This window comes from Vipera berus (assembly GCF_964194415.1).
Source record: "Vipera berus genome assembly, chromosome: 1".
Taxonomy (NCBI): Eukaryota; Metazoa; Chordata; class Lepidosauria; order Squamata; family Viperidae; genus Vipera; species Vipera berus.
The window spans coordinates 23,629,391-23,652,358 of NC_138202.1; the positions used below are offsets into that span (position 1 = coordinate 23,629,391).

The following is a 22,968-nucleotide window of genomic DNA, read 5'->3' on the forward strand; positions in this document are numbered from 1 at the left end:
TATGGGTACCCTATATATGGTAGGAGGAACCGTGCAAGAAATCAAGAGAATGACTAAGTAACGATAAATTCTGTATCATCTTATCTCAATGCTATCTTAAAATCCATTAGTATATCTAAGCCAGGGGTGTCAAACTCAATTTCATTGAGGGCCGCATCAGCATTGCGGTTGCCCTCAAGGGGCCGGGTGGGTATGGCCTGGGTGGGCGTGGCCTACTGGGTGGGCGTGGCTAGAGTGTGTATAGCCTACTGGGTGGGCATGGCCAACTCTACATCATTCCCATCAAGGGTGCCTATGGGAGCCTGGGCAGGAGTGGGACAGATCTGAGGGTCTCTGGCAGGAGAAGGGTCTCTGGGCCAGGGCCAAGGCAGTGGGGGCCGTTCCCTCACTGTTTCCAGGATGGCTTCGCGGGCCACATGAAACCACTTCGCGGGCCGGATCTGGCCCCCGGGCCTTGTGTTTGACATGTCTGATCTAAGCCACGCAGTAAGAAAAGGAAAGGTTATCAGCCGTAAGAAAAATGCCAAAATCCCTATTAGGTTAAAATATTTATTAAGCTAACTCTGGGGCTGCAAAATAGAAATCTGGAACATTTTTGGTAACCTCCAAATTTGCCTAATACAGTCACCTAATGTACATTTTGGAATCAATATATATTCTAAATGTAATTTGCACCTGGCTAATTTGCACGTGTGTGTGTGTGTGTGTGTGTGTGTGTGTGTGTGGTAAAGGGGGTGGCAAAATGGAGTTTCTTTAATCTATGGAAGACAAATGGTGAACTAGAGATCCATGCTTACACAGTCAGCCTGATAGAAGCAGCTATTGCACTAGTTCTGCGAGGTTTTTCTTGCTTGCTCACTAGTGCATTTCAGTGTACTACAGCCTTGTCACAGAGAGACAAACATGTCACACATCTACATCATCAGTCTTCTCCACAGTTGGAAAGCAGCAGGCCACCGACAACATAGAACACTTTGTCCCATTTCATGTGGATGTCATGGGTAGGATGGGGGCAGGAAGAGGGGAACCCCTCAAAAAAAAATATCCAAAAAGGAAAGCGAAAGCAAAACAGCAACAAAAGAAGAACCACACCCTGAAACAACAACAACAACAACAAAAAATGCCCAGAAGCGCAGCTCATGAGGCAATGCTAAGCATGCTCGGCTCACCCACCGGCCGAATTCAGAGATTGTAAAGAGGAGTGCAAACTCATTTGGTGGGACGAGGATCTTAGCTCAAAGTAGGATCTCCCCGGAAAGCTGTTTTGCAGGTTAAGGGTGGAAGAGAAAGGACTTGATCTACGCAGCGGCAGCCTTTCCAAAGGCACTGGGAATGTCAGGGCCTGCTCCTCAGGTTCAGAGTCTAAATGTAAGATCAAGGCAAACTCAAGGTCAGAACTCTGTTAAAAAATGGTATGCCATTACATAGACATACTTCCAGCAAGCTACCACAACTACCACTGGCATAAATGCAGTGGGATAGGAGGGATTGCTGCTCTAAATAATAAGATTACAATTCTAGAACAAAAAAAAAGAAGAAATGCCAACTCCCCAGTGGGTACTTACAGAGCAACTGCAGAGATGAAGAGAAGGAGAACTCTCCACACACACGCCCTATTAACCTGGATGTACAAGCAGTCCTCAACTGATGATCGCAATTGGAACAAGAATTTCCGTTGCTAAACAAGGTGCTTGTTAAGTGAGTCGTGATTGGTTTTACAGCCTTTTTTTGCCATTGTTGTTAAGCAAATCACTGCAGTTGTTATGTCATTAAGCAAATCCAGCTTCCCCCATTGATTTGTCAGAAGCTGGCTGGGAAGATCAGAAATGGTGATCATATGACCAGGCTCACTGCCACCATCATAAATAAATGCCAATTGACAAGCACCCAAAATTTGATCACATGACCATGGGATGCTGCAGTGGTCCTAAGTGCAATGAGTGGTCCTAAGTCCTTTTTCCAGTGCTGGTGTAATTTCCGATGATTGCTAAACAAATAGTTATAAATCGAGGACTACCTATATTAAAATGTTGCAGAAGAGGTAGCAAAGTTAACTAGTTTTTTCCCCACTACTTTCCATATAAATCTCTAGTAGGTTTTCCAGTTCCTGCTATTTCTATTAAAAAAAAAGCCTAGGTTTTGTAATTTCCATTTCTTTTCTCCAAAAGTTGTTCAACACTCATTTTCCACTTTTCTTCAAAAAGAACTATAAGTAGTTTTTGTTATTGCAACTAATGTATTAAAGATACGTTAGTTGCATCGCTGAATGTCTGGATTCTCACCAAGCCATAGTTTGCTTTAAGTATAGTATATTCAATAAGCTAAAATGGCTGGATTCACACAACACACTATACCCCCCCCCCCCAAAAAAAAGGCTGGGTGCTATGTCCTAACCAAGCCAATACATGTCAGCAGCAATAGAAAGAATGGGGTTCTTTAAATGACCAGAGTGGAACCAGGTCAGTCCAAAACAGCAGATCAAGTAAGGAAGGAAACAGTCACAAGTGTCCAAGAACTCGAAACAATTGAATAAAAAAAAAATCCAGGTTTGTGATAGATACTCTGTATTCTCCTGCTCAGCATTCGTTATCAGGAATTCCCACATGTTCAGTTTATTGATAGCTGCAGGCTGACATTTCTTGTCTGATACCCTTCTCAATTTCCCAGGTTAGATAGGAAAAAAAAACTTATCAGGAAATCGCAAAGTTTTCTGTAAGGAGCTTGAATCACTACAAAAGCCCAGACTTAAAGGCAAGTGGCCACAGTGGCAATCATTTATTGTTCATGCCTACATATCACAATCCTCTCCTGTGTAAATTAGTCACCACTTTACTTGAAGGATTGTAGCAGTTACAGTATTAGTTCACAAACAGCACTACTGGAGCAATGTCTGCATGCCATGGAGCTGTCTGAGGTCCTGAAACAGCTGATATTACCAGGTTCATCTTACCTGTTTTTAAACCACTGACCCTGTCTATTTCAAAACAGATTTTCCCACCTATCAATTTATAACCAAGCTAGAACAAGATAGGGGAGTGAAAACCACAGAGTAGTGCTATCAATAACTGAGAAAATGGACCAATAATAGAGCATGTGGTAAATATATTGTTGACATTTAATTGATGCACCATGTCCTCTGTCCTTAGGAAAGCAACTATCAGACTGCAAGAGAAATGGATCTTATAATGTGGAAATGCTGTACCTGGTTTATAGAATAAGGCTTAAGCCTATTCTGGAAGAAAATGGGACAACATAGTTTCAAAGTTGTAAAAATTATTTAGAACAGATATAAATGAGGTTTAGTTTTAGTAAAGAGTAATCCTTAAAGTATTTTATGTTTTAACAATTCACATTTGGGAATGTCTCCTAAGTAATAAAATAGGAAGAGATTGTATGGCTAAACAATGGAAGGAAAAAATGATAATTTGCTTCAACAACACTGAAATACTTCAGCATCTCTCTCTTAAAATACTTTATATTTAACATATTCATTTAATTTGTTAGGTTTGTTACAATGCAGAAGACTCTTACACAATACATCTTCTCTTTTCTAGATATCAAGAAAATGTTGAGATTGACAATAAGAAACCCACATTGCTTTTTTTCCTATAAAAGCTCTATGTTTGACACTTGCCCACATTTTGAAATATAAATCTTTGTGCAACAGGTTTTTATACAGATATTATCCTAATTTAACACATATGGAGGACACCAGCTTAGGAAAGACTGCTCTATATTATATTTTGTGCTTTCTGATGGAGTTTCATAATTCAAATACCAAGCAATTAACCAAATTATTATTATGTAAGTAGAAACGAAGGCACAAGAGGCTGCCAAGGTACAAGAAAGGCCAGGGAGAAGTTAAAGAGAAGTCCAAGAATTAAAACAAACACACGTACAGACACAAACCCTCTATGAATTTTGGCATATCCAGTTCATGAGCCCCTCCCCGAAGTGCTTTTGCAGTTTATCTTAAGAATGAGCAAAAAAGTATCCCTTGACCAACTTTCATTCTTTCTCTGCTAATTCTGGGATTGGACGAAATGAGACTCCAACCTGGCAAATGGAATAAGAAATGTGGTTTAAACAGGCAGTGCTAAGATGGGCAATATCTCCTTGTTTCCTTAGGTGCACATACCGAAAAGTTATACTCCATGAGAAAATTCTTTCAAAAACCCCAGGTGCACTTGCACTGATGAAGTTACCTAATTGGGTAATGAAATGTCTGCAAGCAAAAAAACAAGCTCAGAGAGCACCAAAGATTCGATCATTCAACCCTGAGCTACATATATTCTGTTCCCTCGAAAAGCTTTCCAATCAGAACTTACCCTCTGAAGTCTGCAGGACCAATGTCTTGCTGTAGGGGCTGACCCCTGTCTTGTTGAAAGCTTTTACCCGAGCACTGTAGGTGCTGTTGAAGTGCAGACCATCCACAGTACACATTGTCTCCTTCCCAACGTAAACCTCCTAAACACCAGACAGACAAAATTGCCTTGTAGTGGGTCAGATTACCTCTTTTCCAATTTGTCAAGCTCTGACTTCTCTGCCTGGTAATAATTCTTCCAAATAGCAGCCAGACTTCTCACGTTTCCCAATATGCCATTCTTAAATTTGGAAATAACTAGCCTCCCCTAACTTGCTAGCTCTCTGTGAGCAGAAGGCTGAATTAGATTTCTACATCACAGGTCAGCTATTTTTTCCAGGTCAAAGGTGACACTTGGAGTATGAATGTGATGCCAGAGGCTACACCCCCAAAAAGTGATGGAACCCATACAAAGAAGGGGATCCAAAAGTACAAGTAATATAAATACTCCAAGCAGAGTAAAGTATTTTACAATATGATTTGTTGGCAATTTTGGGAAGAGCTCTGGAAGGCCACACCTAAAGGATTTGGGGGTTGCAGATAATGTAGATTTTCCTTACCAATTTTGAATCCCTAAGTGACAAAGTCTTCCTCCCATGCAACCTTAGTAACAGATGGTTATACCCATGTATGCTGACTATTTTTTGCTAATCACAAATGTGTTCCACAGTTGTTTAGAATTAACCTAAAAAATAATGGCTCTTATTGCACGCATATTTTTCGTAGCATAGCAGTTGTGAATGTAGGCTATGAGCCCACAAGTCTCTAGCTCAGTGTTTTTCAAACTTGGCAACTTTAAGATGTATGAACCTTAACCTGAGATGCTGGCTGGGGAATTCTGGGAGTTGAAGTCTCCACATCTTAAAAATTGCCATGTTTGAAAAACATAGCTTCAGCTCAAGCATTGTTCGATCAGGTTTGTTCATCAGGTAGCCAATTCCTTTCCACACTCACCTCACTTTTCTTTATTAAATGCTTACCCTGAACTGACCACCATTCCCATCATCCAGTTCCAAGATGTATCCTTCCACCTGCACTGTGGATAGAGGTGGCTGCTTCCATGACAATGTGGCACTGTTGTTATGGGTACAACATTCTTCCAGTTGAAGGATTGGTGGAGCTGGCACTGGGGAGGAAGCTAAACAGAAATTAGTGTAACCCTGACTTCTACCTTCAGCCAAGATGCAAATTGTGGCTTCTGGATTCTGCAAGAGTTAGCTTGGTCCTGGAGGAGAGATCCAAGAATATTTCACTTAATAGCAAAGATATGCAATGAGAATACTTCATCAGAAGAACACCAGCTCTGTCTATATATCGTCTTTTGGAACGCCTTTATTGAACAAGGCTAACCCATGAAATAATCTCATTCTGAAGGCTATCTTGGAAGTTAAGAAAGAGGCTAACATCCATGAGCCAGCAAGTTGTGAGCTAAAGAATTTGGGCTCAAACACCAACCCAGCTAAAATGTTTTAGTCTGAGAGCAAATCTAAAAATTAACAGCCTCAAAAAGTTCATGAAACCTGTTTGTTGATTCTAAGAAAAGAAGCTAAAGCCTACTTTTATTTTCTAATTTTTAAAGAAGTTTTTTTATTATTAGATTGTTAATTCAAAGCATGTTTGAAGACAGTTTTCAACATTTCTTTACTTGGCAGCCCTGCCTGTTGTGGTTCATTGTGCTCTGGTGCAAAGGCAGCACAGGAAGAATCAGATCAAAGAAAGAATGTGATTGAGGGTATGGATGGAGAAACATGAATTGGCAAATAAAGAAATCCCAGTAATATATTTCCTCTCTCTGTTCCAGACAAAAAAAGATGGAATTCAGAGTGGTAAAAGCTTTGTATCTCAACACTGTAGCAGAGAAGCTTGGCAGAAAAATATGTGCATTTAGTATCCTGAGAAGATGAAATAGTTTTTAATGAATGTGACGCTTCCTAGATTTCTGAGCTGTTGTTTACACTAAAGGTGTCCAACAGTATAAGACATATAGTAGAAAGCACATCCTGTTAAAGCCTGCAAACTCCAAGCTTTCACAATCATTCTTAATAGTTTCTTAATGGATAAAAAAAAACTCCAGGCAGGCCTGGTTAATATTTGGAAGGGAGGCTGCCAGAGGAAACCTGAGGTTAGGCAAGACTGGGACTATTTCCTTGTAATGATGTTGTCACAGCATTGCCATCTTATTCCAAGATCAGTTATAAAGGGGGAATCTTAATATATTTAAAAAATAATCAACTTTTAGCTTGTGGGTCAAAAAAGTTCCCAACCCCCTTTTTCTAGTCTTCAAAAATTCTATCATTAAAATTCAGCAATATATCCCAAATTATTTATCTATTTTTATTCGTTAAAGAGAGCAAATCCCAAATAATGATGACATTTCTTATTGCTTTCCAAAGAAATAAGATACGTAAGCTAATAGTTTGGCTTAAATCATCTCAAGTAAGAGTAAAAACCAAAATCCCACACAGGCTTAGCTCTGCCCCTTGCAATAGGAAGTCTCACTTGTGGAATGTTAGACTCAATTATTTTATTCTGACCATCAACAGCTGAGACGTCCTAGAAGGAGAAACATCTAGCTGTTGTGGACTTGATATATCTATTACATAAGCCCTATTCATATATTACAGGATTTGTTTCCTCTAAGTGGTTAAACCATTGCATTAGAAGTAAGAAGACCTGAGTTCTAGTTCTGCCTTAAGCCTGGAAGCTAACTTGGTGAACTTCAGTCAGTCACTTTCACTCTAGGAAAAAGGCTCTGGTAAACAATTTCCAAAACTTCTACCTAGAAAACTGCATCGACTTGCCAGCTTAATTTCTTTCTGAGAACTGAATGAAGGATACTGATAGGCAAACATTGGATCTGGAATCCAGATTAGACAGGTGGGATGAGGCCAAGAATGGTGTGTAGGACATAATTCATTCTCCCTTTCACTCTATTTAAATCTGAGCTGTTGTCAGCTGTAGAACCTTCAGTATTTTAATATTTGATTATATGGATTGTTAAGATAGCTTTGGATAGTACTTTAAGTCAATTGCAACTTTGAAAGCAAACAGATAAATACATTTACATTTCATTTGCATGAAGTCGAGTTGGTGGATGGACTGCAACAAAGGGGCACTATCAAGGTTGAGGTCGAAGTCTGTGGTCATCCTTGGAGAGAGTGTCCCTTTCCCCCACTGATCCTCAGTCAAATGCACTCTTCGTATCAACGCATCAGAAATCTGTTGAGAAGGAAAATCCAAGAAACAATGTGCACCATAGTCAGATTTATACATAGCTCTCTGGGAGAAGCTTCTGGGAGAAAAACAGCTTGGGAGGATCATAAATCTCGATAGATAATACAAAACACATTTTCAATTTCAGCATGTTCCTGATTACACCTAAGGCTAAGTGAGAATATAGGTTCTCAGTTAGGTACCCCAATTAATGGAATAAATAAATAAATAAATATGAATAGAATAGAGCTGGAAGGGACCTTGGAAGTCTTCTAGTCTAGCCCCCTGCTCAAACAGGAGAACCTATACCAGGGGTAGGCAACCTTGGCTCTTTTATGACTCGTGGACTTCAACTCCCAAAATTCCTGAGCCAGCAAGTCCACGAGTCATAAAAGAGCCAAGGTTGCCTACCCCTGACCCTATACCATTTCAGACAAGTGGCTGTCCACTCTCTTCTTAAAAACCTCGAGTGATGAAACACCCACAATGTCTGAAGGCAAGCTGTTCCACTGGTTAATTGTCCTCACTGTTAGGAAATTTCTCCTTAATTCCAGGTTGCTTCTCTCTTTGATCAGTTTCCAACTGTTATTATCCTGCCCTCTGGTGCTTTGGAGAATAATTTGACCCCCTCTTCTTTGTGGCAGCCCCTCAAATACTGGAATACTGCTGCCATGTCACCCTTATTGCTTCTTTTCTCTAGACTAGCCAAACCCAAATCCTGCAACCATTCTTCATATGTTTTAGTCTCCAGGCCTTGGATCATCTTAGTTGCTCTTTTCTGAAATTTTTCCAAGGTCTCAACATCTTTTTTGTAGTATGGTGACCAAAATTGGTTGCAGTATTCCAGGTGTGGTCTCACTAGTGTTTTATAAAGTGGTACTAATATTTTGTGTGATCTTGATTCTGTGCCTAAGCAATGAGCGATACACACCCTCATCATGAGACTGTGTGTTTGATTTGGGGTTGTTCATGAATGGGATTGGAAATATCAGTCTCTCAGGATCTTTCGTGGTTTCTGGAAGGTCAGAAAAATTGACTACTCGATTACTGATCAAATCATCCAAAGATAGTCTATTGATCTGAAACACTTCCCAAAGTATTTATAGAGAGGGATTTTACTCATTTGCCTAAACTGCAAGGAGGAAAGAACAGGGTGATCCACCAACAAGGAAGTCAAAAAACTGAAAATGCTGACTCTAATTATGCAGTTGAAGCTCTGCTCCTTTTCTGTCATGACCCCTGCAAAAAGGGACAGAGCTTTAATTCTGTTTAATTCTTGACAGAATGTTTTAAATACCAAAAAGACTAAGTAGCTTATTTTCTCAAGCCAACTCCATTGTTATTTCTCTTTTCAATGTATTTATTACTTTAAAGAATTTATGTTCCTGATTCCAACTTCTTGTAAGATAGAAAAATAATCCAGGCAGGGAGATGCAAATAGGGATGGAATTGTAATGACTTCCACTGCATTCAATGGGACATGGATCTAGGTGGTTGGGGAGATGCATTAAAGCTATTTTTATTAAAGGTCTCTGAATAACACAGCCTTCCCCCCTTTCACATATTCTTGCCTCAACAAATTTTGAACGAGAGGAGGATCACAGCACAATTCCAACCATGGACTGATCAGTTTCCATTCTATTCCTTAGGAAATTGTTGTGACATCATGGAATGGGCCCTTCTGAAACATCACCACATGTTACTCAGCTCACAGTGGGTGAAGCCATGAGAAGAACCAATCCATGCATCCCTAACTGGAAAGAAAAAAGAAAATCAAGCAGTCACCTGCAAGAATCCACTGGGGTCATTCTCTTTGATGACCTCCAGACAGTATTCCATCAGCCCTGTGGTCTGGCGCAGCTTTACTGTGCAGTGAGAGATCTGATCACGTACCACCTGCAATAAAATACAGAAATGATAAAAATGCTTAGACCGGGTAGAGATGCTTTGGCAGATAAGAGCTATGGCTGGAGAATGTGGGGAGAGTGTTCTGGCCAGAAATGCAATGGATCACTTATTCCTCGTTGCCCCCTGAGCTGATTTTGCTGGATCACTTATTCCTCGTTGCCCCCTGAGCTGATTTTGTTGGGTCCCTCAAAGTCTAAGAAACCTTAAGGGCGTGGAATTCTAATTCTGGCAAACACCAGGCTATCTGCTTAATTCTAGCCCTACACAAAACCACAACCTCTTCCTCAAGCCATAAGAGACCCCTCCTCAAGAAGCCTGCCCTGGACCCGGCTGTTTTAAATAACTATCGTCCAGTCTCCAACCTTCGCTTTTTGGCGAAGGTTGTTGAGAGTGTGGTGGCGCATCAGCTTCCTCTGTTCCTGGAGGAAACTGATTATCTGGACCCGTACCAATCGGGTTTCAGGCCCAGATACAGCACGGAGACGGCATTGGTCGCGCTGGTGAATGATCTCTGGCGGGCTCGGGACAGGGGTTGTTCCTCTGTCCTGGTCCTATTAGATCTCTCAGCGGCTTTTGATACCATCGACCATGGTATCCTACTGCGGCGTCTCAGGGGGTTGGGAGTGGGAGGCACCGTTTTACGGTGGTTCTCCTCCTATCTCCTGGGCCATTCACAGTCAGTGTTGACGGGAGGGCAGAGATCCGCCCCGAGGCCTCTCATTTGTGGAGTTCCTCAGGGGTCGGTTCTCTCGCCCCTCCTGTTCAACATCTATATGAAGCCGCTGGGTGAGATCATTCGTGGTTTCGGGGTGGGGTATCATCAGTACGCTGATGATACCCAGCTTTTTCTTTCCACCCCGAACCAACCCAGCGATGCCCTCGCCGTGATGTCCCGGTGCCTGGAAGCGGTCCAGGTCTGGATGGGGAGAAACAGGCTTCGTCTCAATCCCGCCAAGACTGAGTGGCTGTGCATATCGGTATCTCGGGTCAACCAGACTATTCCATCTCTAACGATGGGGGGTGAGGTGTTACCCCCCATTGATAGGGTTCGCAACTTGGGCATCCTCCTGGATTCACGACTCAATTTTGAAGACCATATAGGAGCCGTGACCAGGGGGGCTTTTGCCCAGGTTCGCCTGGTGCGCCAGTTGCGACCCTATCTGGACCGAGATGCCCTACGCACAGTCAGTCATGCGCTCGTGACCTCCCGTTTAGACTACTGCAACGCTCTCTACATGGGGCTGCCCTTGAAGACCACTCGGAGGCTTCAGCTGGTGCAGAATGCGGCCGCGTGAGTTGTGATGGGGGTTTCCCGATACTCCCATGTAACACCTCTACTCCGCGAGCTACATTGGCTTCCGGTTGCCCTCCGGGTGAGATTCAAGGTGCTGGTGATGACCTATAAAGCCCTAAATGGCTTGGGTCCGGGATATCTGAGGGAACTCCTGCTGCCGGCATCAAGTTCCCTTCGTCCAGTGCACTCCCACAGGGAGGGTCTTCTCAGGGTGCCACCGGTAAGAGATTGCCGGTGGGTAACACCCAGGGATAGGGCCTTCTCAGTGGGGGCGCCTGCCCTTTGGAACCAGCTGCCAATGGAGCTTAGGACTGCCCCTGACCTCCATTCATTCCGCCGGGACCTGAAGACCTGGCTCTTCGAGCTCTCTGGCCCAGGCTGAGGATTCATCTTATTTTAACTGGGGTTTTATTTAGGCAGGGACACATATAATTTTTTTTTAAAAAAATTGTTTTTAACTTTTGTATTTTGGTTTTTTAATCACCCTGTAAACCGCCCTGAGTCCTTCGGGAAAGGGCGGTATATAAATGTAATAAAATAAATAAATAAATAAATAAGGTAAAGGTAAAGGTAAAGTTTCCCCCGCACATGCGTGCTAGTCGTTTCCGACTCTAGGGGCCGGTGCTCATCTCCGTTTCAAAGCCGAAGAGCCAGCGCTTGTCCGAGGACGTCTCCGTGGTCATGTGGCTGGCATGACTAGACGCCAAAGGCGCACGGAACGCTGTTACCTTCCCACCGTAGTGGTCCCTATTTTTCTACTTGCCATAGTATTTGCTAACGTGGTTGGAGGCAACAGTGTGCAATCCTGATGGAATTTGACAGGAGCCTGCTGGCATACAGAGCATGGGGGTTAATCATCCTGTTGTCAGTGATTCTATTTTAACAATTGCTTCTCCCATAAACAGAGGAACAAATAAATTGGCTGCATTCTTACTAAGCCATAACAGTGTTTATATGGCTTTGGTTTAACATATGGGGTGAATCTGGCCAATGATAATTTCATCAAAAATGATTAAATAAATCATAGCTTGGCAAATCACTCCTCCTCCTCCTCCTCCTCCTCCTCCTCCTCCTCCTCCTCCTCCTCCTCCTCCTCCTCCTCCTCCTCCTCCTCTTCTTCTTCTTCTTCTTCTTCTTCTTCTTCTTCTTCTTCTTCTTCTTCTTCTTCTTCTTCTTCTTCTTCTTCTTCTTCTACACTTCTCTAGAATTTTACCAAATTCTATTCTCTTTTAAGAAGTTTGCAAGCAAATACTCTTTCACTAGATTAAAAGAAAATGGGTAGAGAAGATGCAGGAGAAGTTCTTTCCCCAACACTAGTTGTGCTGTTCAGCAGCTAAATAAATAATGGCAATAGGAAACCATAGGAACTATTCCAAATATTAAATGGGTCCAATGGCTTAGTGGAAGAGGGGATTGGACTAGAAGACCTCCAAGGTCCTTTCCAACTCTTATTCTCGAAGGGTTCTGGTCAAACTCAACTTAAGAAAGGAAGCCAGCTACCCCATCAATCCCTTTTCCTTTCCTGTGTGGCTTAGTGGGAGTTTGCTCACATCACCGTTCCTCCTAGCTCTGAAATCAGAAAAGGGAAGGGAGTTACAACTTATACTGGCGATGCTACAATTTGGGATGGCATTCTGCATTGTAATTTAATTCCACAGTTGACCACTAGAGGGAGTCATGTGACATCTTCAATTATGAAGCTCAGGAACATGTGGAAGTCACATTTTTAAGCCTTTCCGGATTAGCCACAGCTTTTCGCTGACCCCATTCTCACAATGTGCATAACCCACTTGGCTGGTAGCCCAATCAAATCTCCTGATTGGCGATTCTAATAGTATACAACCATTTTAATGCGTAAAAAAAAATCATTTTCCAGCTACAAAATCAGTGATAGCTTCTCATTGAGTATTTCAATTGGGGAAAAAACGGAAAATACAGTGACTTTTTTTACTTAGTCCCCGCTCTATTTCATATCTGATCCGAAAAGCATGTCATTGGATAAGTCCTGTCCTGATCAGGTTTTGTTCCTGATTTCCACACTGGTTGCCCAACAAAATACAAAATACACTGCACTCACTGCGTTTTCCTTTTACTCTGATCTCTTAGAAATACAGATGGAAGAAATGTTCTTTTTTACCATCAGACTTCTTAGAATGCTGTTCTAGAAAGAAAAGGCGATCTGAAGTGTAACATCATATCTATGCTTTAGGATAAGAAATAATCTATTATCCCCTTATGTTCTTTAAGCTGAGCTTCCTTGTTCTCCTCAGATAACGTCATCATTATTCCCTTGTTTAGTCAGAGTTCACATTTTCAGAATACCATTGGAGGAATCACCATCTGCTATACATTGCCTCACATGTACGCATCTCAGGGAAATATTTAACGAATTACAGGATTACCTATATGCTTTTTTAACTTGTATCTGATGATGATGGAAACCCCAAATTGAGTGTGTCGTGTGAAGACATCCAGGCAAAAGAGCACGGTTAAGCAACCCCTGCCTTAGCATGATGCTGGCTGAACAAATTTTCAAAGTCATTTGCTATTAGTCTAGCTGGGCCAGATGAACCAGCATTAGGGAATTCTTCCATTATTAACAGGCACTTAGTGTTCATTGGAGAAATGCCAAAGATGGAAAACCTAATTTTTTTAAAAAAAAATCTCCCATCATCATTTTAAAAAATGTTTATTGATGCGAGCAGTATACTGTGAAGCAAAGCAGAGGCCAAAGCTGTGGCCATCATCCATCTTCATTTTCCCAGAATGACTCCTAAATCAAAGCACATAAGCATTCTGGGAGAAATAAGGTGCCAGGCAACCATAGCCTTGGCCCAGAGCGATACTCTGGTCCACTAGTTTTGTCACTTGGTCAAAGAATGTAATAAGATTTGTCTGGCATGATCTGTTTTTGACAAACCCATGTTGACTTTTAGTGATGACTTTGTTTGGATCAAGGTGTTTGCTGATTTGTTGTTTGATTATCTTTTCCAGAATCTTCCCAGGTATTGAGGTCAGGCTGATAGGTCTGCAGTTTCCTGGATCTATTTTTTTCCCTTTTTTGAAGGGAATGACCCAAGCCATTTAGGGCTTTATAGGTCATCACCTATAAATTAGGCCAGGCTATAAGCATAGCAAGTTGACCTTTGCCTGTTGCCAAAGTCACTGTTGTCCTGTGAATGATAATCTGCATGGAAATTGTTCGGCTGGGTTAAGTGCACCCAATGAAGGGTCACACAAAAAGGACCATCAAACTTTTAAACTCTTTGACCCAAGTCACTCAAATTACTGCATCCTGAGGTGTACACATTATGCAAACATCATCATTTAATCAGAAGTGGGGCAGGAGAAATCAGCCTTACCCCTAAGCAGCCTTGAATTTATTTTGGATTAAACTTCTTTTCCTTGTCAGGTCTCTCACACAAATACCATGACTCAACTAAATTAAAGTGGGATAATTTCCAACATCCACATTAGCCACTTTTCCAAGAAAGGGAGAGGAAAAAAACCCCCAATGCCAGTGGCATCCCAGAACCCACCCCTCACAAATATTAATTAGCTGCAGCAACCTGGCCACACCCACAGCTGCCTCCCCAGCCAATGCAGAAGGAGCTATGGATAGATCCTGTGTTTGCAACCAGGTGACTTTTAGTCTTTTGATATGTGCCCGCAAGAACTACCAGTAAGGAAAACTGGCCAAATTAGTGGCTGCCAAGGTTAAGTCTGCTGTCTGAACATCGGCCTGTCTGTATGTAAAGTTTTTGGGAAGCTCTGCCCGGATGCCATCTGAAGGGAAGTGAGCCACCAGCAAGAGGCGATTTTCAGTGACGGCACCTGAATTTTGGAATTATTTCCCCAGAGAAGAGGTTTGCCCTTGTTTTTGCCCCATTACAGAAAATACCTTTACCTCCATAATCTATTAAATAACTTTCTGTAAATTGGTTTTTATGCTGCTTTCATGTCTTTTTATTTGATATTGGCTTGCATCTTGTTTATTTGATATTGGCTTGCATCTTGTCACCTTTTTATTGATTGGCTTTTGTTTTAAAATTATAAAGCTACTCAAGAGGCAAGTGATAAATCTTGTAATAAATAAATGCCAAATGCCACAGCCAATTTGAATGCATTAACAGAATGATACCAGCCATTTTTGTTTCACCGACCACAGGGCTAATCAACATGTCTATGTACTCTTGAGTTGAATTCAAGTCCTGGCAACTACAGGGACATAACTATGCAATTTTCTTGGCAACAGTATTGAAATAGTTGATCAGTGCTTATTTTCAGATTTTTTTTTCCAATCTCCCTGACTAGTCTATAGCCCTCCAGTTCCCTTTTAGCCCCATCCCCACTCCAATTACCGACCAGGTCAGATCCTGTTTAACATAGGAACCCAAACAAGGTTAGCTAAATGTTACCACTTCCTGAGACCAATATAACTGCATATGAAAGTAAATTACTGTTGTGTACATTTTTGCAAAATCTCTACATTACTACAAAGAAATGCTCTCTTAGCTCTAAATGTCGATGCCATTCTAAATTGCTTAAAGAATTGTACTTATGCTATCTGGCATCTCATTTCTTTAACCCTCTGTCTCTAGCAATACAGCATTAATAATTTGGGTATATTGTGCACAATTTTAGGGAAACAAAAAAACACACAAGTCCCAAGCCATCCAAAACTATACTCTAACTAAATGGTGCTTATAAACCACAGGCAATATATTTGCGTAATTGGTGCCAAACTATGCATGATGCTTTTTATTGTTCTAATTTATTATGCAAGGCACTGGAGGGCTGTTTAGCCAGGCCTATTACCATATTTCCCACCATGGGAATTCTGGGAACATGGGAATGGGGAGAGGGATGATGAAACACGCATGATGACATCATGCTAATGTAACAAATTATGTCCTTGTGCATAATTATGTTCTTGTACAGGGCAAATAACACATTGTAATTGCCACATTCATGTGAGATTCCACTGCATGCGAATCATTTTGATCTCATTGCAGTTTGCTATGTATGCCGCTGTATGGGAGTTGCAATCTTAACACATTGGGACTCACATCCACAACATGTTTAATGTAGTTCATTTATTTATAGCTTAGCGTACTGGTGAACCCAGGCATCATGATTTGTAAAATGTATTGTATGATAGCCTGTTGGGTAAACTCATCCAACTGTGCTTTATTCAATAAGAAAACCATAATTTGCCATTTTGGGAGAATACAGACATCAATGACACAAACAAATGTCCTTCTGCATAGCTGCCAAACTCAGCCTGCTAAAAGTTTTAAATGCCTCTCTCTCCCCCCACCCTCTACTTCATTTCTCTCCATTCCCTGGCAATTCATCTCAGCACTTAACAAGCAAGTGGACCTAAGGTGATCTTCAAAATGTCTGTCTTGGGCATGGAGCTGCAAAGGAGATGATTAATGACTGAATTTCCTGCTAGCTAATTTCACTGAACAAGATTCTGCCTGACAAGTGGAAGGAGGAAGCTGTGGCATAAACCCAGTTCCCCACAGAAGGACCAAAAACAGCTCTGTATGCGAGCAAGAAAAATGAATTGATAAATAATTGGAGTTTGTCTTATTCTCCTTTGTAATTTCTCTCCAGAGCCATTTTCTTTCCATCTGAAAGGCTAGCTACACCTGATCATCAAGTCAAATATTGGTGCCAGACCAAGAAAAGCAATGGATGGAAACTAATCAAGGAGAGAAGCAACCTAGATAAGGAGAAGCTTCCTGACAGTTAGAACAATTAACCAGTGGAGCAACCTGCTTCCAGAAGCAGTGAATGCTCCAACACTGGAGGTTTTTAAGAAGAGACTGGACAGCCATTTGTCTGAAATGGTATAGGGTTTCCTGCCTGAGCAGGGGGTTGGACTAGATGACCTCCAAGGTCCCTTCCAACTTTATCATCATCATCATCATCATCATCATCATCATCATCATCATCATCATCATCATTAAATTAAGGCAATATATAAATGGTATGACGTGGTGGCCTAGAGGTGAAGACATTTGCCTCCCACTTGGAAGGTTGAGAGTTCAATTCAAGGCAGTGGCAGATATTTCTCTATCAGAGCACAAAGAGAAAATATCTGCAGCATGAACTCCACATAGGCATCAGGAAGGGCATCCAGCCAGTAAACATTCATCTCCATTCACTCGTCCCGACTCCACCCCAAATAAAGCGATTAAGGAGCAGTAAAAAAGAAAAAAATAACAATGGTAAGACCTATCTGCATGCAAAAGAAGCAGAAATGTAAAGAATGCTGTCTAGAGGCTCAGAACCAATAAGGGTTCCCAAAAACGTTTGGAAAGAAAAACCTTGAGGTGGTACTGAAGTTGTGTCTTGCCCTTAGTAATGTTAATGGGAACATCACTGACCTCCTGAGTTTTGACAATAGTTTGAAAAGATTTAATTGCCAAAATAAGTCTTCATTTTGCAACAAAAAAGGGGATAAAGAACCGAAGGGAGGGACTTGATGTTTATTGACAATGTATGATTGTTGAGTTAATTAATGGTTTTTCCTTCAGTATTTATATCCAAGGCATTTAAGAATCCACAAAGCTCATTATCAGCTTTGCAGAATTAACTGTTTCTTTCTCCCATTCTCCTGTTATACTAGACTCGGGGAAATATTCCACCCCATCTAATTTCCCTGATCTGAGTAAGACCTACTAAACCATAGAATATCATAATTTATGCACTGGCAATGTTCACACAAGACACTTTCCAATAATTAATTAAACTTATGTTTATTTAATTTTCTGAATTCACACAAAAGACTGAACCACAAATTAACCACATAGACTGTGTTTGCCAAACACACTGAACTAATATTGTGGTCGGCTAATAAGTGGTTCAGATGTCACAGCAGAAGAGCCATTAAAGGCAGCAAAAATGTTGGTCTGCCTTCACATGTTGTGAGAAGGCAGAAGCTGTCTCACAGAACACTGTTATCACTGATTATTGAATAAACCACAATTGGCTCAGTTTGTACAACATGTTAAACATAAGTTAAGATTATAAAAACACTGGCTGGATTCCCACACTAAACCACAAACTAACAGTCCTGCATGTTGTGGGAACTCAGATTCTGTAGCATGTAAACCATGATTTAATGCTTTCCATGCATCCAGAGAAGTCTAACCTTAACCCTTCCCCTATATACTGCTTAAAAGGAAGAATATGGGTGACTCATGTTCTTCCTTTTGAACATAAACATGGGCAACATGGGCCAGTGGAACAGTTTGTCTTCAGAAGTTGTGGGTGCTCCATCACTGGAGGCTTTTAAGAAGAGAATGGACAGTCATTTGTCTGAAGTGGTATAGGGTGTCCTGCTTGAGCAGGGGGTTGGACTAGAAGACCTCCAAGATCCCTTCCAACTATGTTATTCTGTAATTCTGACACTGCTCTATAAAAACCAGTGATGGAACGAGGGACATACATTTAAGGAATCCTAGGCTTCTGGTTTGCCATGCAACTGCTATGGATGGTTGGGAGATGTGCTCTCTCTCCCCCGTCCAGTTTTGCATCACTGGGGGGCCCTGAAAAGGGCCAAAAGTTGCTCCGAAGAGGTGACCAGCAAGGACGGGCGCTCGCTGGATTGCGGGAGAGCCGCAACTCTCCCATTAGATCTGGCGATCCCTCCAAACTGGTGGACGAAAGGACCATCCATTATGGCTCGTCCCTAGGCTGTGAACAGTCGAAGTCACATTTTCCACCAGGCAACTCTTAAAGCAGCATGGAAGAGACTGGGTGAGATCTACCTCTTTTACACCCTAAGTACTTTCTGTACCTCCTTAAGCTGCTAAGCACTTTCCCCTCTGCGGTGAGGGAAGGGGGACTTTAGCCCTCCCTCCAGAAAGAGCTGTGACTAAATACCCAGGGGCATTTTAAACGTTAAAAAAGTAACTGAATCCCAATCGGAATTTTATTTCTTAAAGATTGAAAGATTTTTTATTTCTTATTTTCCATTATTTACTACTGTTGGAAATCTGGGTTTCTTCTTATGAAAAAAAAGGAAAACTGAAAAAGATTAAGATAACTTGGGGACTCAAAGGGAAACTTTAAAAGGGGCCTGGCTGACTGCCCAGGGAAATAGATCAGATACATAACCTTGAGAGCCCTGAAACAACAGCTGTGAAAGGCTCTGTGCTCCCTAACTAGGAGAAAAAATTCTCCCTCTTGGATTTTTTAAGTGTAAAGCCTTTAGTTTAAAATACCAATGTGGAAGAAGGCCAGGAACAAAATTTCTTTATGGATGAAGATCAACAAACTCTCACTATGTTGAAAACACTAATTCAAACTCTTACCACTACCAATGAAATACTAAGAGGCTATGAGAAGGAACAAGAAGACAGCCCAGATATGAAAGTCCAAACTTTGACCACAACTAAAGAACCATCTATACAAAATACAATAGAAAAAATGAAACTACTATGACAGAAGAATCTACAATTCAACAAATATTGATATTTGAAAATCCAGAAAAGATATCGACAACTTGGAAAAAGGAAAAGGTTTCTTATACAACACAGAAGGAACTAGAGCTATGGTGGCGAACCTATGGCACATGTGCCACATGTGGCACGCAGAGCCCTCTCTGTGGGCACGCGCACCGTTGCCCCAGTCCTAGGCCTTCAGCTGGGTTTATAAAACTTTTTCACTTTAGGCCTCCGCTGCCATGTGGGTAAAAAAAGGTTCAATCAATCAATCAATTTCAACTTCTTGCGGGGGAAAAAAGATCTCGCAAAGTTGGAATTGATTGTTTGAACTTTTTAGTCCCACCCAGTCTGCCGTTACCACTGCAGCCACGCTCACCCAATTGGCCACACCCACCCAATGGGTTATGCCCCCGGCACCCAACGATACATAAGTGGGTTTTGGGCTGCAGTTTGGGCACTTGGTCTGTAAAAGGTTCGCCATCACTGAACTAGAGGATCTAGAAAAAGAACAGTTGGATGCGAAGACAAACAATTCAGAACAACCACGTCGATATTGAAGAATAAAGAGACGACCCACTAGACCTACAAGTCCTCTCAAAAAAATGGCGACCGGATGGTTTTGCCAATATCAATACATGATATTACAAGGAGATTGGTTTGATGACCCAAAAACAAGGACATGGAAGATGATTTGGCAAAGGAAAAAAGCCAGAATAAGACTCAAGAAGAATGGAGTTTTGACCATCTTACTGAAATTTAAAACAGAATGTACTTAAACAGATAAGATGTGCATGTTGAACACAAGACATTGTTATGAACTGAGATAAAGAAAATTTTTTGCTCATTAAAATTTAGCAGTATAAATACTAATAGCTAATTTGAATATTGATTTGTGCATAAAGGTCATGTAAAGGTGAATAATGTAGATAAGCTAAAAACCTATCGTTGAAAGTAGTAAATAGGTCTATATGGACCGTTAAAAACGAAAATTATCAGTTTAAGCAAGAGATAGCAGATACAAAGAGGAAGAGAGGAAGTATTAATTACTCAAATAAAAAAGAAATTTTGATTGCTACTGAAAACTGAAAATTAGCAAAAAGGAAGGATATTATATTGTATCCTTAATTTGTTGACATAGAGGGTGAGAAGTTAAGTAAACGAGATGTGTATTTTGAATATTACATTTTGTAAAGAATGGTGATAGATGAATTGGGAGTATATTAAAAATCTTGGGAATGATAAATATCAAACGTTAAATCTAAATGTTAGTGGAAATTAAAATTGAAAAATTTATTAGGTCACTGATTGTCTAAAAGATTGTATGTTAAAACGTTCATTCCGCCGAGACCTGAAGACTTGGCTCTTTGAGCTCTCTGGCCCAGGCTGAGAATTTTAACTGGGGTTTTATTTTCAGGGATAATTTAATCTTTTATTTGTCTTTTAACTTTGTATTTTGTATTGGTATGATTTTAAAATGCCCTGTAAACTGCCCTGAGTCCTTCGGGAAAGGGCGGTATATAAATCTAATAAAATCTAAATCTAAATCTAAAACGACTAGAATATGTGTAAACTAAAAACTATGGATATATGTAAGGAAGTTATTTTTTATGTGATTGATAGGATAAAACTTGTCTTTAAATTCACAAATAGACAATAAATATGAAAAGAAAGGAAATGTTTATGGTAGCAATCTGAAATCTGTCCTAATGATATCTGTATGTAATTGAATTACTACTACCCAGCCACCACGCTGCTTTTCAAATATGTGAATGTAATATTAAAAAAAATCAATAAAATTTGAAAAAAAAACACATTTAAGGAATCCTAAATAATGTGACTGAAATGTCTCTGCATGCAAAGAAAGGAGACCCAGAAATCTCTTGGTTATTTCCCCCCCCCCTGTTGAACAAAAGCCATCTGGGTCAACTGGCTGAAAAAGATCTCAGTGCTTTTTTAAATGCTGGGTGGGGGAGGGAACTATAATACCACTGACTCAATGCAGAGAAGCTTTCTAGAGTTGCCTACTGGTCTTCCAATCTGCCATTAAACATCTTGCAACTCCTTGTTTCTCCACAAGCAAGTCTCTTTCCATCAGTTCTCTTACTTAGGCAGCCACAAACCTCAAAGAGAGTCATAATGTTTTCACAGCAAATATACATTGTGGCCAACGGGTTGTCTTCCCCTTTCAGGTTTACTCCTCTGAGTTTATCTGTTGCTGGTCCTTAGCAGCTACAGTGTCATCCCTCCCTCCATCCCTCCATCCTAGGAAGTCTCTATGGCAACAGCTGCCATGGCAAATATTCTGGCCCTCCCTCACACGGACTCATGCACCCACTACTAATTCATTTCAGCTCCCACATTAGTCTGAGTGCTGCATAAGGATCCTCGCTTCTTCCCTGGTGGATTCAGAGGTACCTGGGAGGCAGGGTGAAGCTGGACCAAGGCACTCTAACTAAAGCATTAAACCAAGGAGTAAGAGGAAATCAATATAGCTTTGCACGCTTCAGAGAGGATTTGGAAGAAGCCTTTGGAAAGCACAAGATGAACGTAGCATCTTTCTGCCATTCATTAAACAAAACTCGAAAAAAGGTGCATTTCTTTTTTTAAAAAAATGTAGTAACATTAAACAGATTCCTGATGCAGAAGTGTGAGAAAAGGCAGGCTTTTAAAAAATGGATTTGAAGTTGTTCCAATCATTTTGAAACATATGCAACCCTAGAGATTAGTGAGGAGGTTGGTTTGAGTTTCCCTAAAAGCAAATTTGTGTTTGCAGTTCACTCATACATTCTGTATATAACTACTTGCATACTCATACATTCTCATATATAACTACTTGCAATATTCCTAGCCTAATGCCAAAGATTCCTATCTGCACACCTAACGCTCATCTATAGTAGATGCATACAATGTGTTTACTAATAAATATTGAACCAATATTTGCTCAATAACATAATTTTCTGGCTATGGAAGATAACCATAAATTCATCACATAAGCTATGATTGACTAGTTTGTACTTTAGTGTGTTCTCTGAACTTTGTGGCTGCTCTAAGACATCATATATATTTATTTGGCTTTGATTTAGTGTATTGTGCAAACCATCTAATTGAGTTTTACCAATAAATATAGCATGGCTTAGCATGATGTATGAGTCCCAAAATGCTGTCTGAATGATTGATGGACTGATTGATTATGTGCCTTCAAGTCAGTGTAGACTCTTAGCAATCAGTAGATAGATTTTTCTTCAGGAGGATAAAATGTCTGCAGGGAAGGAAATATTTATGCAAGGAACAGGAAATGAAGCAATCATTCCTATTGGAAAAGAGGTTAGAACAAAGGCCTTTTTTGTCAAGTTTCCTACCGAGCCAGTAGCTTTAGCAGCATATCTTGGCCATTTTCAATAGGACTAGCTGATTTATTCACCCTTACACTGCAACAGTGTCTCAGGGTGCCTGGCTTAACATACCTGGCACCTTACATGGACACAGGCATTTTTCTAGCCATGTCCACCAATCACTTCCACCCAAGAACAGTTCATTGCTTAAATTTCATTACCCCAGACTAACCTTCAATTTGTGCTCATGTTCTTTGTTGACCCGTGACAACAGCTGGGCTTTCCGTCTGTTGAGAGCATCAATAAGCGCATCACACTGGGCAACCAGGCACGCTTCAAACTCCACGCTGTTCTCCTGCAGTCCAAATAAAATACTCATCAGTCAAAGCAACGGGA

General features: G+C 40.9%; 1 protein-coding gene across 1 annotated transcript in view; it reads right to left on the reverse strand.

The window, feature by feature from the left end:
- The window catches only part of TRIM9 (tripartite motif containing 9), a gene marked incomplete at both ends in the record, with an annotated part of 64,635 nt that overhangs the window by 11,955 nt on the left and 29,712 nt on the right, over window positions 1-22,968 (reverse strand). Inside the window, 6 exons of the mRNA XM_081314960.1 lie at window positions 1,174-1,362; window positions 4,329-4,467; window positions 5,344-5,501; window positions 7,429-7,582; window positions 9,362-9,472; window positions 22,805-22,927. Coding sequence (XP_081171086.1) covers window positions 1,174-1,362; window positions 4,329-4,467; window positions 5,344-5,501; window positions 7,429-7,582; window positions 9,362-9,472; window positions 22,805-22,927 — 874 coding nt within the window. The remainder of the gene's footprint in view (window positions 1-1,173; window positions 1,363-4,328; window positions 4,468-5,343; window positions 5,502-7,428; window positions 7,583-9,361; window positions 9,473-22,804; window positions 22,928-22,968) is intronic.